Source organism: Corapipo altera, unplaced genomic scaffold, assembly GCF_003945725.1.
Source record: "Corapipo altera isolate COAL_440 unplaced genomic scaffold, ASM394572v1 78, whole genome shotgun sequence".
Taxonomy (NCBI): Eukaryota; Metazoa; Chordata; class Aves; order Passeriformes; family Pipridae; genus Corapipo; species Corapipo altera.
Window position 1 is genome coordinate 2255810 of NW_020884904.1, and position 13962 is coordinate 2269771.

The window sequence follows — 13962 nt, forward strand, 5'->3', positions numbered from 1 at the left end:
TTTATCCTCTTGAGACATCTACTGCCATTGAGCTGCCTCTCATCATCAATAATCTTAATCCCAACTCTGTTCAACTGGGCAGAATTCCTCTTGAACTTTTTTCGGCCTACAGAATTACATTTTATGTCTCATGATTAAAGACATTATCCCAGGCTATCAATTTTTTTCCTTTAAATTGGAAAGTAGAGGTCTTACCTAGAATGGAGAAAAGAAACCAGTTAGGCAGCTCATCTTTTACTTGGCCCAAAGTGTAGTAATACAATAAACCATTTTGTCAAACACACGGTAAACCTGACTATGAGAGTTTTATATAAGTTTTGCTAAGTGATTATTTAAAAAAAAAAAACCAAACCCAAAAACCAAACAAACAAACAAAAACCCAAACAAAAAAACACACAAAAAACCCAAACAAAACAAACAAAAAAAAAAAACCACCAAACTTAAAGGACAACTTTGAACTTTGCCTGCATTTGGCTTTAGAGTTCCAAATGCTAATGATGCTGACAGACTGCAGAAACTCTTTAGGAATACTGTAATTTGGAGGCCAAGCCAGTCAGAGGAACAAATGCAGCATCAGTTTTTTGATGCATCTGTCCTGCCTGCTCTCTTTTCTCAGTGGAATTATTTAGTTCATGCACTTCGATCCTTTCACAGCTCACTAAATCAGGCCTTGTGACATGCACTAGGTGTGCTGTCATCAATCCAGAGGTAACAAACCAATACCACTGTCCCAGGCTTGCATGAGGCATATGAAGGAGACCTGAACACAGTTAAGTAGACTGACGACAGAAAATTTTAAGTAGATACTATACAAACTTTACTCCCTGTACCTCAGAGCAATTCTTTCATTTATATGCCTACTGAAAGGAATCAAAGCTGTGTAGACTGCATCCTTTCCAAGGGATGAAGCCATGGCTCTGCACAGGCCTCGCATCTCTTAGGAGCTAAGTTGTTCTGTTTCTAACAGGGCTTGAGTCTTTACATTTGTCTTTAGTGGGAAAAAAAACCCCACTCTGCTAAAAGCATCTGTGCTCTGTACAACACTCAATTCCCATGTATTAGCTGCTACTTAACTTTGGTGCCTGTTTTACATTCCATTCTGCAGCTCCAAGGCACTCAGCAGGGTGATTTTCAGTAGCCACTGCAGAGTGCTTTCCACATCAAAAAGAGCTTCCTTGGTTTTTTATCTTCTGAGTCACTTGTTTCTGTTAAATAGAAGGCAGATTTCACATGAGGACATATCAGAAAAAGAGAAGAGGTATGAGAGGAGCTTTTTGTGTGGTTTTTTGGTTGCTTGCTTCTTTTGGTTTTCCTTAGGAGGGGTTTACACTTTGTTTATGTAGCTGCCTGTATTAAAGTGTTTCACATGAATACATTTAGTGTAAACACCTCAGTCTGCTCTACAAGACTTAGAAAAAAGGAAAAACACTGTCTCTTCTGTGACCTCCTCCTTCCTCTAACCCCAAATCCGCAAGGCATTTGGGCCCATTCAAGTGAAAGAACCCTTCACCACTGAAACAAATGGGAATTAGGCAGGAAAATTCCCACTCAGCATGGCAGTATTTATGTGTCAGTGCTGCACCTTCCTCTACCTAACAGAGTTGTGAGTGACCTAGACCCCATGCACTGTCCTTGGGGAGAAAAAATAGGCACCACAGGATGGGATTCACAAAGTGCAGCCAAGAAATGAGGTGTTTGCTCCTGCCCAGCTGCTGAAGCTAGACTTGAGCATCCCAGCTCGCTCCTGTTCATAAGCATAAGAACTGTTCTCAAGGTGGACACCACAGAGTTCTTTTCACAGAACTGGGGTGAGAAGAGTTGTACCAGAGAAACATACGTGTTTTAGCTGTCATGCTTTACAAACATGGAGAGAATTAAATCCATTCCTCCCCTTTCGCTAGTAAGTTAGAAATGACAGGCAAAGCCTAAAAGTACCATACACAGATTCACATCCCAAGTTCAAAAGTCAGGCAAGTAATAGACCTGAACTAGTGTACTGAACGGATTAGTCTTCTGACAAGACAAAAAGTGGGACAACTTTCTTCAGCTTCCAGTGCGAGATCTGAGCTGAGGATGTCTTGGACACTGAAACTGGGATGAGGGACAAGTCATAAATGAAAGACTCAAAACTACTTAACATAACCAACAGCAACACAAGCACCTCCAACATCAGCTGAAAACACAAGGAAGTTAATCTTGGTTTTAGGTTTTGGCAGAAACACTTGTAAACCGTAATTCCCAGTTCCCAGTTTAAACTCAGATAGCTGACCCTGGGTGCCATGCAACACTGAGTCTGTGCAGTGAAAAAACTATACTCAACAGCTTTCACTAATGACAGAAACATTATGTTTTGCTAGAAGAAAACAGAACAACTGTTGATTTTTGCAATGAGAAAAATATCTATTACCTTAGAGTTTTATATGTGAAGAACCTAGTTCAGATCTCATGAAGCGGGGGGGGCTGGAGGGGGGGAAAAATCATTCTCAGTACAATGAATTTTAGAAAACCAAAGTAATCGGGGAGGTTGGGGGACTGAGGAGGGGGGTGTAGGTTGCATGTCTAGGATAAGAGAACAAATAGCACATAATAAAGCTTTGACTAATTTTTCATCCTAGTTTCTTGAAATTTCTTGCATGTCTTGCAGTTTTATTGCTTTTGGATAGCTTAGAGTTTATGCTCCCACCAGGCACCAAAACTTAATTACTGTTATTAATACAAATGTCAATAATGGTTATACAGGGGTAGGAAAATACAGTTCACTCAGCATTTTGTTATGGAGGTATATTAAAATACCTCTGTATGCCTGTCTGTCTAGTAAAGTAGTCAGTGAAAATTGTATCAAGACTGCACATAGGCCTACCATGAGGATTTACTGGAGCCTGATGTTTTGAATTTTTGTGGATTATTCTAGAAATGGTCTCACTTTCCCAAAGCTATATTTAAAATGTGGAGCTTTCAAAACTGATTCTGTATTGCATTAGCCAGGCCCAGAAAAATTATTTTAGAAGTCATTTTTTGGAGAAAGCACTTACTAAGCATTACTGGTAGGATAGGAGGAGACCCTCAGCCTCCCTTCTGAATGAAGCAGAACCTGTACGGAATGGCACGAGCGGCCCTTGTTTGAGGAAGAAGCAGCTCTAAAACAGCACACAGCCGATACATTTATGCCAACAGAGTTGTGATTATAACAGAAATCTTTCCCAGTTACGACTTTATAATGCAAGCTGTAACACAGACTTGGAGAAAACTATGAGGCGGTGGGTTTTTATATGGGGCCGGGTTTTTTTATAGCAACTATTTCTTCTCCATTGTACAAATAAGTAATTTAAATGCAGCTTCTCTTTCCATGTACACTTTTCAAATGCACTAATCTGTACTGACAAACACTCCATTCTTTGATTTGCAGATTAAGCCAGTAATTCTCTACTACACAGGTTCAACACACTCTAGGGAAAGCCACTTTCAAACTTCTGTACAATTACTCTACTCTGTGTATCTTGAAGAAACTTCCAAGATAATACTGCTTACAAGTTATCTATTACCTTTATTAGACAGGGGAGAGGATGAGAGAACCAACTAAAAATGGATTTAAAGGGAGGGAAAATGTAATTTATGTCACCTGCATGACAATTTAATTGTAATTGAGGTCTATAGTTAACTGCTGATAGCCCCAGTGATTTAAGACTTCATGCAACTCAGCAGTGAAGGCTGGGCTTTAATATTGTAGTATTAAGCTGAGAATTGAACAGACTCAATACTGAGGATTAGCAACATAAGATTATAAAAGACATTTCAGCATTCAAACAATAAACGGTTTTTTACATTTTGTCCTTTTTACAGGACACCCCTGGCCTCATTTGCCTTTTTTTGGTGTTCAGAAGTGCAGCAGAGCCACAAAGTCAGGGAACTGAAGCAAACAGAAAAGCTTTGGCTCGTGGTTAAAATGCATGGCTAGAAACACAGCTCAATTCCAGAAATCCCATTTGCTGAAATGGAAACCAGGCAACTGAGGCTATTCCAAACTGCATCAGAGATTAAACCAGCCTGTGACAAAAGAACCTTCATTCCAAATCCAGCCTAGTGCTTACATTGTTTCTGACTGAAATGTTTTTCACAGTAGCAGTGGACTTTCGTAGATGGACACTGGGATGTTCTATAATTTATATTACCACAGAGAGTAGCAATGCAATAAGTTCACAGTGTTTAATCCAAACACTTCTTTTTTTTTTTTTCCCCCCATCTTTAAAGGGAGGCCCTATCCAGAACCGAAAATCCAAGCGCTGCCTGGAATTGCAGGAAAACAATGAAAATGAATTTGGATTTCAACTGGTCCTTCAGAAATGCACTGGACAGCGCTGGTCTATAACAAATGTCCTGAGAAGCTTGTCATCATAGCAGACTAAATTTTGTACCCATTTCTTTTGCTACTGTGTAGCAAATATTGCATTGTCGCCTGCTGTACTGTATTCCTCTTGCTCCCCATCCCCCCAGTTCCTTCCCTCCTCTTTTTTGTCTCTTTGATTTTATTTGGTGAGTGTGTGGGAATTGGGTTTGTGGGTTGAAAATAAGACGTTTTTATTTCACGATGATGTTTTCACAGCATTTATAGAGACGCTGAATGACAGGTGACGGGTAGGCTATCCTAAAATATTTTACAACTGTAAATAGGAAACAAATGGAGAATATTTATAACTCAAACTTTTATTGAATAAAAAAGTCCAAACACTATTGCTGTCTAGCTGTCTCCATGGAAATCATTTGGAAGTTAAGTGCTGGTTTCGTTGTTTTCATTAACCCAAGCCTGATTTCGACAAGTTGTTGCAGAGCAGCAGTATTCTACAGACTTGTGATAAAAAGTCCTACCTGCACACTAGTAGCTACAGGGAGGGAGGATTTTCCCCATTCTCCCTCCCTGGAGATCTGTCTAGGCCACTGTATCTACTAGTGTGCAAATATGGGGAGAGAGGTGTGGTGTGTGGAGGTGTATAATATGCACTCATGTACATTTTTTCTCCTGTACCACTAAATAAAACCCCAGAGAGAACCCCAGGGCTCAAGTGACACAGAGAAGAGAATTCATTAAAAAGAAGAGAGAAAAGCTACGCTAGAAAAGCAGCAGCTACTAGAAGAAAAATAAAAAATAAACCCCGACATGTCTCAGTAGGTTGGCCTCCATTTCAATGACTGCACTTTCTTTCCAATTCTTCATTGTTCTTACAACTCCTTTTTTTTGTTCCCTGGTTACTTGGATAAAAATGGCTCCATCCAAGTGCAAAAGGTATGAATTCACTCTGCCTCTCTCCCTGCCTTGAAGGAGGTGTGAATGCAATGCCATATCACTTCATCTCTCTCTAAGACTGGGGTGAGGAGAAAAAGAAACAGTTTGATGGGGTAAACCAGAACACTGGGATTACTGGCATCTATTTCCAGCTGCTTTTATTTGTATGTAAATTCCTTCTCTTTTAGTACTCTGTTTGTTCTTTTTATTCTGTTTTTTTTTGTTACCTTAAGAAACAGTCCTAACCTCTTCTGGAGCTGGTTATGCTCCAAACTGTCTTTTACAAACTGGCTTCACGTTCAGGATGAGCAATATTGTTTCTTATGACTGCTTAATAAGGCATGTGGCACGTTAATTTTAGGTGTTCAAGCTTGTGCTGTATATAGCATTCATCTGCTTCTCAGAGGAGAAAACACTGAGCCAACAACAGAAGAGTCACAGCTGATGGAGATGGGCTGAACATCTGCACTTTGACCGGCTTCAGAGGCCCCTCAGGCCTCTTTGAGTGAAAAACCTCTCATTAAAATTAGAACCCGGAAAGGGCATCAATAACCTGCCTGTCAGGGTAGGGCAGCATGAAAAGGTAAAGCAGCTTTAATTTCACTCTGCAGAGAAAAGAAGAGACTGCTATACAAGTGAGCCAAGCTTCCTGCCTGCGGGTGCATGTGAACTGTCCTCATGGGAGAGTGCTCAGTCCACAGGGATGCAGAGCCATTTTGAGCAGTACCAAATTCCACCACTGGCCAATTTGACTTGTTTTTTATAGCAATTCCAGATGAATGAGGAGGGAAATACATGTTCAGACAGAGAAAAAGTGCAGAACCCATACAGAGTAGCATGAGATAAGCTAACCTTCTTTTCAGCAGAGATACCAAGGCTTCAGTGCACAGACATGCAGCCAAAAGATAAAAAACAAGTAGCATGGATCAAACCAGTCTCTTCCGGAGTCCTACAGGCCTACTGCACTGAGCCTTCCCTTTCTAGTTTGATAATTTTGTTTGTGAGCACTAGAGGGACATACCTGGCAAAGACTTAACAAAAGTTAAAAGAAGGTGCTGAACTCTGAACTGCTTTATTTCATAACCTAAATGACTATCCCATGTCTAGCATTTGCCCAGAGAAGATTGTTGTTATTCCTGATCACACTGCAGCAGCGTGCTGATGTTCACTGCTAAGTGAAAAAGAAAACGCCGTTTAAGTGCGCCACGTCACCTCTCCAAACCAGGGAATCTTTGAATGGTTTGGATTGGAAGGGACCTTAAAGATCATCTAGTTCCAACTCCCTTCCACCAGACCACACTTCTCAATCCTCATCCAGCCTGGCCTTGAACACTGCCAGGGATAGGGCATCCTCAACTTCTCTGGGTAGCCTGTTCCAGTGCCTCACCACCCTCACAGTAAAGAATCTCTTCCATATATCTAACCTAATTTTCCCTTCTTTCCCAATTTTACCCATTGTTCCTTGTCCTAGCACCCATGTTTGGTGCTATCCAGCCATACATCCCCGCTACACACGCAGCTCCAAGGCTGCTGCTCCCCTTGATTCTCAAGGGGCCTGCACTGAGGAACACTTTTCTTCAACAATATTACAGGGAATCCCTCAGTGGTAACTATGGGTTTAAATTTGATCACACTGCAATTCTAGTAACTACAGAAGAATTACCAAAATAAACATGTGGCGGATAGCCGGGGAGTGGGGGGAAGGAGGAAAAGCCATAAATCTGGACTTGAAACATTACTTTATACTACAGCAATTCAGCTATATGTAAAATACATGCATTATGATATGCTTTTGCCTTTGTTTGGTATCATGGAGCAAAGAGCTTTATGTGATCACGCATAGAAGAAGGTAAAGGAGTTTAAACCTGTGGGTAAGCCTAAAATGGTACAGTAGAAATTATGAGTGTACCTAACAGCACCATCCTTGTGCCCTTCCTGAGACCTAAGGTCTCTGAACAGACTTCCTTTGACATGCCTGTTAGAGAGGCAAAAACAGAACAGCACAAACAGAACTGAAGGACATGGCCACATTTCACTATACAGTCTTAGTCATGAACTGCCTTATCACCACTTTCCTTTTCAGCTACACAGGAATGGCATTGGTCTAGGAGTGCTACCTCGCACTGTAAAAACACAAATAATCAAAAATACAAAGTGAAAAATAAAACTCATCTTCACTTTCTGTATTTTTTTAGTTGTTTTTAAAGAAAAGCTAGCGCTTGAGGGCAAAAAAAGAACACCATTTCAGAAGTCATATACATCCTCAGCTGAGTATGGTCAGAGATGAAGATGAGTAGAAAGATCCAGTCAGCTCTTGCTTCCCTCCTACTGCCTGAGAACTACTTCCAATATATTTTGATCAGATTTTCTTGACAAGTAACAATCTTGTATCTACTAGCTGATAATTATATCCTGGCAACTAAGCAAAAGTACCAAGACCATACCCATTTATTCCCAGCTAGAACTCTGACAGGAGAATTCAGGACTGTCCTGGCCTGCCTGGACTTTACAGGCTTGCTTGATATCTGTTGGAAGTGGCTGTGCAGGGCAGGGCTTAGCATTGTCCTCTTTTGCTGTGGAAGAGGCGGGTTTTTTTGGTTTCATCTTTCTGAAAGACCAACATTTAATCCTCCAACATCAGGCCTCAGTTGTACTACATTCTGGGCCTTTTCTAAAAAGAAGTTAATCAGCTAACACCCATGACTGAGTCTTTTTATGTATGTTGATCAAGAGGCAGTTGCAAAAGTGATAATTAAGCCATTAGCTGTCACATGTCATTCTGTACTGGGTAGCACTGAATACTCAGCTGGAGATACAGACATAGGGAAACACTGAGGTTTCAAGATCATACATCAATAGAATGTACCACAGTTTTGCTTACAGACCTAAATTATGTATATTTGTGTGTATATGTACCTCTACACCACCAAATATATATAAAATATATATATTTATATACATATATATATGTATACATACAATATATATATACATATATATATGTGAAACATAAGTATGCATGTACACACTTAAACTGTTTACTGGCCAATGACAACAAAAAAAGAAAAATCACTTTAAAGTGCACTTCATCCAACCATGATCTTAAAGACACGCAGGTAAGACACCAAAATGAAAGGTTTGTATCACAGTTATATCACTGTGCTACCCAGAACACCTTCAGCACCACATCTGTTTTTAACACTGACAGAAAAAAGCAGAACATAACACCATCCTATTACAACATTTGTTCAAGTAAATGTTAAAAGTTTTCCACAATAACTTCTCAAAACCAGAACACAAAATAGCTGTGCTAGTACAGAGGCTCAGGAGGCAATTAGTAAGGCTTTTATCTAACAGTGTGTTCTCTACTGATTTGCAGTAGTATTGCTTAAATTTCCCCCCTGCCACACACCTTGCTTTGAAAATGTTTAAAAGTGCAGAACATGATTCTCAGGACTGTCATTCACAGCTATATTCTAAAACAGCAAAGCCATATATTTTTGTTTACTGACTAACATGAGCTTTGCATTGTCAGGCAGAAGTGACTATTTTACCTGAATTGTCTTGTTATGCATAGTTTCAGAAAGGGATCTTCGTGACAAACCACTTGAAAACTTCTTTTAACACCTCAGAAATATACTTTTCACCATAATATATTATATCCAGTGAAGCAGCCTCATATGATAGGAAAGAATTTTCCAATTACAAGAATATATTTTCATCTTACAATATGAGAGCAACAAATATACATAAGTTGCAAAAGGCCAGAGGGAAATGCAATTTTCATTCAGCTTTTAAAAAGAAAGAAACTGAATATTCTAAGGAAACTGAATCACAGCATAGAAGGTGATGACTGCTCAGATCTAAAAGAAAGTATTAGAAGGTTAAGTCGATCCTTTAAACACTGCTGACATCCTTGGTCAGTAGTCTGTGTAGGTGGTCGGGGTTTTTTATAACCAATAGTGCACAGTTAAAATACTGACTCTTTCTTACTCCTAGAAAACTGTAAAAATTATTCCTCTTCTGACAGCTAAACTTAAGCATACAATAACCATAATCCACAGCCATCCAGCAATCTCTTGCTCAGTCCTTATCCACAAAAGGGGAGTCACATTGTCCAGCTAAATCCATGCATCAGCTTTGGGGCCATAAAAATTTATCTCTTTGGCCAAAGACAGCAACTCAGTAAATCTGTAGCAGAGTGAATCTAGTCCCCAGACCTCAAGCACAGCACAGAGCAACCTGGCTGCAGAGGTGTGCCACCTCTCAGCTAGGTCAGAGAATTCAAAACAACCCACCAAAGGCTAAACTCTTATCTTCAGCCTCTGTTAATAAGCCATTTCTGTGCATAATTTTTTTCACCATTATTTTATAATTTTCTATATTCTCCTAGATTTTGTTCAGCTACATAGCAAAAAGTACATATTTTATTGCTATTATATATAGTTCCAAATGCTCTGGAAGTGCTCACAATTAAAGAGGAGATATCAAAAATACATCCCAAACACATCTACAGACCATCTTGAATAATCAGTCACAAATCATAAACTGAAATCCTGCCACTTCCCACAGTCTGAAGGTCACTGAGCAGTTCTTACTCAAATCCAGAGCCAAACACTAGCATGAAAATACTGCAATGCTGTGCAACCTGCTGTGCCCACACCTGTTGGCAACAGGCATGAATCCTCACCTGGTATAGGTCAGCACACACACATTGACTTTGAGGAACAGCATCAATTCTGTTTGATGAGGAATTGGCCTGGATCCCCAAAGTATGTCTCAAGCTCAACTCCTGCTGAATTCTACAAGGAACTCCTGTTTTATTCAAGAGTGCAAGTGGTGTTCAGAACTCCAGTGTGCACTTTAAACCTACACAAATTGGATCTTTCCAGCCAAATTGGAGGCTGAGAATACCTTTCTAAATAGTAGAAAAAGTACAACACAACACTACAGAGACAAGAATTAAAAGTTATCCTACAGACAGCAGCTTTCCAAAACAAGTGTTGTCCTTTCAGTATTTTTGCTGGACCTATCTAGTCAAACTTGGCAGTCATTTAGAGAGCTTATAATTTCAAGAGATGAAGAAAGATCATCATCACGCTAGAGAAGTGAGTAACCTTGATTTTTATCAAGGTTCCTCACATGCTTTTTTATCAAGCACAGTCTGCCTGGGTACATATCACACAAGAAAAAATAAATCAGCACCAAACCACAAAAGCAGTATCAATAGCCACTTTAAATTTCTCACAGGTATCACTTTTCTAATCTGTCTTACTTTCCTATTCTTAAAAAGTATAGTCCAAATTTCAACTGAATTGCTTTGAAGCCACATTGGCTGACTATGTACTAAGTACCTAATCCTTCTGCCTGCAGCTGAATGCAATGCATGCCACCTACATTTTTCCAACCTGTGTATATTCTGCCTAAGCATCTTAAGGTAAGATTTCTGTGTATTCAGCAGTCAAAAAAGTTAAAGCCTCTCTTACTCCTAAATTTGATAGCAGACAGAGAAAAATATTCAAAATGTCACTTCAGACTTAAACCAGTTCATATTTAAACCACTTTGTTGTTCTATAGCGTGACTTCATCCATTGGTCTTACAATCAATAACTCCTGTCAAGGACGGCCAATTTAAAGAACTCTTCCTCTTAAAAAGAGATGCTTTCAGGTATTAAATCCTTGACTGAGGTTTCCCAGGAGATACTGAATCAAATGAAGATTTCATCAACTGAAAAGATCTGAAAAGAACATTTTATATCATATTTAAACTCAGACAAATCAAGTTTTACTGGTGTAGTTTCAGAAGTCTGTCTATTCACTTAATCTTTAGGTTGTCTGTAGAAGTGATCACTTACTTTATGTTAAACACTTCCATGCCCTTTCATGAAAGATATTAACTGGTAATCAAATTAACTTGAGAGCCATCATCTTTTCTTGTATATCAATTTCTGTGGAACCACTCAAAGAGTGACACACTTTCCAGGAGGAACACAGTTATGAAAACCTGACTCTTGATTATTAATTGAATTATGGCCTATTGATCCATCCCGTTCTATTGTCACTCAGTATAAGGCCTGGCACTGATAAGGCCCCTGTAGAATCAACAGACTATTAAAGATTACTACATGAGTCAGAGGTACAGGAAAATTGAGTTTTCCAGCAGATTTTGCTGAGAAGTCACACCTCACTCTCCCCCTCTGTGCAGTCCCTGATATGTATCCCTCACTGAAGATTTTAAAAATTATCAGCTGGGTCAGAGTTCAGTAGTTTCTTAGTCATGGCTGCTAATTTGCCCTTTTTATAGTGAGACTGCTGTAAGGAAGCTGCAGGAGTGTAATCTGCCAGCAATTCCCTCTGTATCCAGGCATGGCTTTTACTGCATGAAGAGGGAATAGGACAGGGTGCGGGGACACAGGCTCAGATTGGTCCACAGTGCAACTACTGGGAATTCTTGGATACAACTACAGTTTCCTCCTTAAGTGATTACATAATGCTGCACATTTTGCTCACCAATTTTCTTTATCAATTGATCGTCCCAGATCAAAGTAGTAGCATGCCAGCCTTAATTAATTAATTGTGTCCCACCTCTTGTGCTAAAAGAACATCAGTTTGTGCTTAACAGTTATTTTTGTTAAAAAACTGAAGAACAAGAAGATTAAAGTCTGTTCAAAATTATAGACCACTGAAAGACAAATTTTAGAGCTCAGAATGCACTTTGCTTTCTTCCCTACTATGCCCAAGAAGCCATAGTGTACATGAATGAGTGTTTTAAGTTCTCCGGCTTGTTCATGACATAATTTTTTTAGTTCTGTATAACTGAAAATAGCTTGTCACTTTTTCATTCAAGGGATGTTGTTACCATGAAATGAACAAAGAGGTTTACTTGCAACCCAAAGCTTACTTTTGCCTTCTACAACATTCAAGAAAATGGATTTAATGAGGGCCAATTTGTGGGAAACTTTGCATTTGGCTCCTAAAGTCATGTGGATAATCAGAGACGACTTTCTTTGATCCACCAGAAAAGTTTGATTAGTACACAAAAGTTTGATTACCATATGATAAAACACAGAGTCACTATTCTATCATCTTTATAAAAGTAGTACTACATGATGGATGTCTCTTTGAAGTGATCTAGAACTTTTTGTCCAAGTAAAGACAGAATGTAAGACTTGGAAGTCAGAGAGCAAGCCAGAACTCTTTTCTGCTGTCACAAATGTCCCTTGTTGCTCAAGGCTGAAGAAACAAAGCACAACTGTAGACACTGATGACTTAGTATTTACCCTGGTAGGGAGGCAGTCATCCAATAAGAATGAAGGTGCAGAAAAACAGTATGAAAGATGGATCAGACAGCTTAGAGTGCCCTAAAGGTAGGCAACCTGATTTCATGGAATGTGCTGATATTCATAAAGCTGCTGATATTTTGCAATTTATGCATCTTCAATCCTTCATTCGTTCTCCAAATGCTGAACTCCTGATGCTAAACCTAGAAATCCTTCACAATGCAGATGCTGACCCTACTTGTTTTTCTGCATTGCACCTTACAGATGTCCACTGTTTAACTTGGAAATAACACCTGTATTACCCTTGCTTTTAAAAGCTGAGCACAAACTCCTCTGGTGTGATATGTGCCAACAATTGCCTGTGAAACAACAATGGTTTATACAAATCTTTCTGACCTCTTCAGGTGCTTTACTGCTACAGTAATAAACACTGCAAAAACAGTGTAAAACAAGCCAAAAAAAAAAAAAAGCTGAAAACTATAAAAGGAAACAACCATCTGAAACAAAAAAATTAAGGAAAAAATCTGCCTAAGTTTGGCTTGAAGCCAAACAAGCCCACACAAGTTTGCAGGCAAACTGCATATAAACCTAATTTCACAACTGGAAGGTATTGCACTTGAGGGACTACCCACAGAGGTAATACAAACTTTGCTGCAGAGTATTCTTGTACTACCCATTAAGCACACAGGCAACAGTTTCTGTCTGACTCTTGTCAGGTATTTGGATGGATCCCTAGACACTCAATAAGCCACACACATCACACTTCTCTGGGAGCAGCACATGGAGATTTGGCTACCAAGACTGACATGTGAAAGCAGCTGGCTGTACTTGCAGCCAGGCCTTCCGGGTGCTGAGAGCTTTGGAAAGAGAGTTCTGATCATCTGTCTGTCTGGGCAATCTATCTGCATTTGTAAGCAGTCCTTGCTTCCCTATCCCCTAGGGAAGAGTGAGGTTAACTTAAAAACATCACCAGATTCCTCATCTTGCTACTTGGCAACAGAGCATCTCTGTCTCCCATTCTGTCAGTCACATGCAGCAGAGCAAAAGAGATTTTTGCCTCTCTCAAACAGTACAGTAGAAATACCAATAAAGATACTGCAATAGTTGCCATAACAACTGCTTTTAACTGGAATATTAGTAAGGAATACAGTTTCTTTTTTTGTCAACAGACTAACAATATGTTCATTATCGCTAAGCAGACCTATGTAAAGAGCTGAATTCTTTTAAAGCTGTTGCCCTTGAGCGTTTATTTTAGATCTACAAGAATAAAAGAGAGTCCCTTTTACTGTTCTGAAAAATAACAATTCTAATTAATACCTTAGGTCCTCTTATATGCTTCTCCAAATTCCAGCCCACATATACACATAAAACTCAGTTTTTCAACAAAATTACTGAAACAGAGAT

General features: G+C 39.4%; 1 protein-coding gene across 3 annotated transcripts in view; it reads left to right on the forward strand.

Annotated features, from left to right (window-relative positions):
• The window catches only part of GALNT18 (polypeptide N-acetylgalactosaminyltransferase 18), a 228733-nt gene extending 223997 nt beyond the window's left edge, over positions 1-4736 (forward strand). For all 3 annotated transcript variants that reach the window (XM_027651167.1, XM_027651166.1, XM_027651168.1), the window contains exon 12: positions 4249-4736. In XM_027651167.1, the coding sequence (XP_027506968.1) occupies positions 4249-4395 (147 nt within the window). In that variant the 3' untranslated portion in view covers positions 4396-4736. The remainder of the gene's footprint in view (positions 1-4248) is intronic.
• Positions 4737-13962: the final 9226 nt, after the last annotated feature.